The 2673-nt window shown below is 27.5% G+C and overlaps 1 protein-coding gene across 1 annotated transcript in view; it reads right to left on the reverse strand.

Moving 5' to 3' along the window:
- Positions 1–2097, reverse strand: part of LOC107443188 (mRNA-decapping enzyme 1B) — a 21965-nt gene extending 19868 nt beyond the window's left edge. Inside the window, exon 1 of the mRNA XM_071179699.1 lies at positions 1821–2097. Within this exon, the coding sequence (XP_071035800.1) occupies positions 1821–1949 (129 nt within the window). The 5' untranslated portion in view covers positions 1950–2097. The remainder of the gene's footprint in view (positions 1–1820) is intronic.
- Positions 2098–2673: the final 576 nt, after the last annotated feature.

The raw sequence follows: 2673 nt of genomic DNA on the forward strand, positions 1-2673 counted from the left end.
TTTTTTTTTTTTTTTTTTTTTTTTTTTTTTTTTTTTTTTTTAAATTTTTGAAATCTCACTTAACTTTTTGAAATCTCACCCTGTTTTTGAGAAAGGGTGAGAAATTCTCACCCATTTTTCCTCTGAGATGAAAACACTGCATATAATATCAGTGTTTTCACTACAGCGCGAGAATCTCGCATATTTTTTTTTCTTTTCTCGCATTGAAAAATTATTACCGCGAGAAATTTGTGCATTCTATTAATCAATTTCAAAATTCGCGAATTTCTCGCATTTTCGAAAAAAGCTTAGAATTACGCTGTTTAGAATAAATTCCGTTTCACTTTTCTTCCTGGATCTTTCATTATTTACAACATCTGCCCCGTTACCTAGCTTCCCTATCTACCAGTATTGTTCAAAACCTTTTCGAACAACAGAACACAACCACAGAACCCCTTTCAGAACACATTTCTCTGCAACCACATGTTTACTGTAGGTTAGGTTTCTTCATGTAAGACGTTCAAATTTTTTATGTGCTAATGTAAGATGGACAAATACCTTGTAAAGGCAAAATCTTCTAAGATGATGCAACAAAAATATTCAATGCTTTAAAAAATAGAAGATGTTAAAAATGCATTATAATTAAAGAAATTATTTTTTTTTCAAGAGTTCTTGTATTTTTTTAGTTTTTGAAATCTCACCCTGTTTTTGAGAAAGGGTGAGAAATTCTCACCCATTTTTTTTCTATGATGAAAACACTGTAATATGATCATATTAATTGGTCTATAACCTTATAACTAAATACAGATTTATTCATTGCAAGAAAGTGGGTAAACTTTTATAATCTAGGTTTTCTCATTTAAATAAGTCTATAAATTAACAGTCTAGAAAAGGTTCATTATAGACTTAAGGCACTAAGGGGAAAAAAAACGAAGAAAAAAAAAAAGAGGACCCTACAGGAATTTGAACCTATATTTTTGCCTATGTGCAAAAGGCAATCCTTCTAACCCAGTAATATACCCCTTTGTCAAAAATTAGAATCAATTTTATAAAAAAAAAATTTAATTAAATTCAATCAAATAAATAGATTAGAAACAAGTAAATAGAATGATGAAAAAATATTAAGTCATTATTCATCATATCCAAAGAACAAATCTTGCAAAATAAACTTAGGGATTTTTCCCTTCACTAAAAACATAGTTCTGAGAACTATATCACATAACACCACACATTTGAATAATCATACAGCCTGATCAAAATCAATCATTATTAAAAATTCTAAAATTTTAACTATTAATTAAAAATTCTTTTCTTAACATATTTTTGTAATATAAAATTTTTACAACGGAATTCTCCATAAACCACATTATTTATTTATCTCTAAACAAAACCAGCATTGATAAATTTGTTAGATTTCATTTCTAATACTCTGGATAATCTAAAATTTTGTTTATAAACATAAATACTTATATTCATACTTTTATATTTTAAGGAATTTATGAGATCTTCAACTGTATATCATATCATCGTTAAAATTTTTTTTAACACGTCTACAAATATTTCTTACTATTCACGAAGTACTAATCTACTTATCAAACTAAATCTCGACCACTTATATTTCAAACACACAATCTGAAACTATTTTTAAATCTATAAATTTTTCGCAAAAAAAAAAGAAAACTGAGTTTCTTACAAATTATTGATTATTAATAGGTCAACAGATTTGTAGATGTAATTCATAACATTAATATTAAAATGTTTGAAGACACTGAAAAAATTGTCATTAATTACTTTTTATTTATGCATTTCCATTATAATCGTAAATAAAATTGAAATTTTACCCATTTGCTTTTTCCAGATACATATTTATATAACGCAACTTGATTAGCGCTATCAACGATAGATGATATGGAAGGGTCAACTTTGCGAATAGCCGACAAGTTGATCTTTAACGTTTCGTTGGTATTCATAATTAAATTTACTAGGTAAGAAGAATAAAAATATTACATTTAAACTAAAATATTAACATTTCATAAAGATCACATCAAATAAATCTGAACACTGAACTTAAAGAAGTAGCAGTAGCAGTACCTATTGTACACAATAATAAGTTGAGTTGTCTTGTTTTCGGTACCAATAACAGGGAGAAGACAGTGGTGGCAGAGAGAACAAGATCAATACGTGAATAGAATAATTTTTACCTAGATGTCGCAGTCAAAAACAGCTCGTTCAAATCGTGCACAAATGCTCATTCTGATAATAGAAAATTTACTATGATACTATTGGCTCAGAATGCACATATGTTCCGGCACATTTTTAAGAGCTATTAATTCAGGTATAGGAAATCTAAAAGTTCCAAAGATTTTAATCTTATTGTTATTTCATTTCATTTTGCAAAAGAGAACTAGCATGAAATTCTTATCTACCTCTCAACGTCAACGTGACTTTTAACAGACGAATGAGTAAAAATTTTTTGTTAACATTCAGATGCAAAAATTTTGATTTTTTTTCTTAATATTTTATTTACAAATGTAGAATTGCCATAGACACAGTATTCTTCGCTGCGCCCCCTGTAGCATATTTCGATCACCAACACTAAAACTATTTTTAATAAATGAGAATTTTTGAGGTTATGAACTGAAATTTAGATCAAACATCAAAAATTCATGAGCATCAAAATTTTGAAATTAAGCT

This window comes from Parasteatoda tepidariorum, chromosome 4 (genome assembly GCF_043381705.1).
Source record: "Parasteatoda tepidariorum isolate YZ-2023 chromosome 4, CAS_Ptep_4.0, whole genome shotgun sequence".
Lineage (NCBI taxonomy): Eukaryota > Metazoa > Arthropoda > Arachnida > Araneae > Theridiidae > Parasteatoda > Parasteatoda tepidariorum.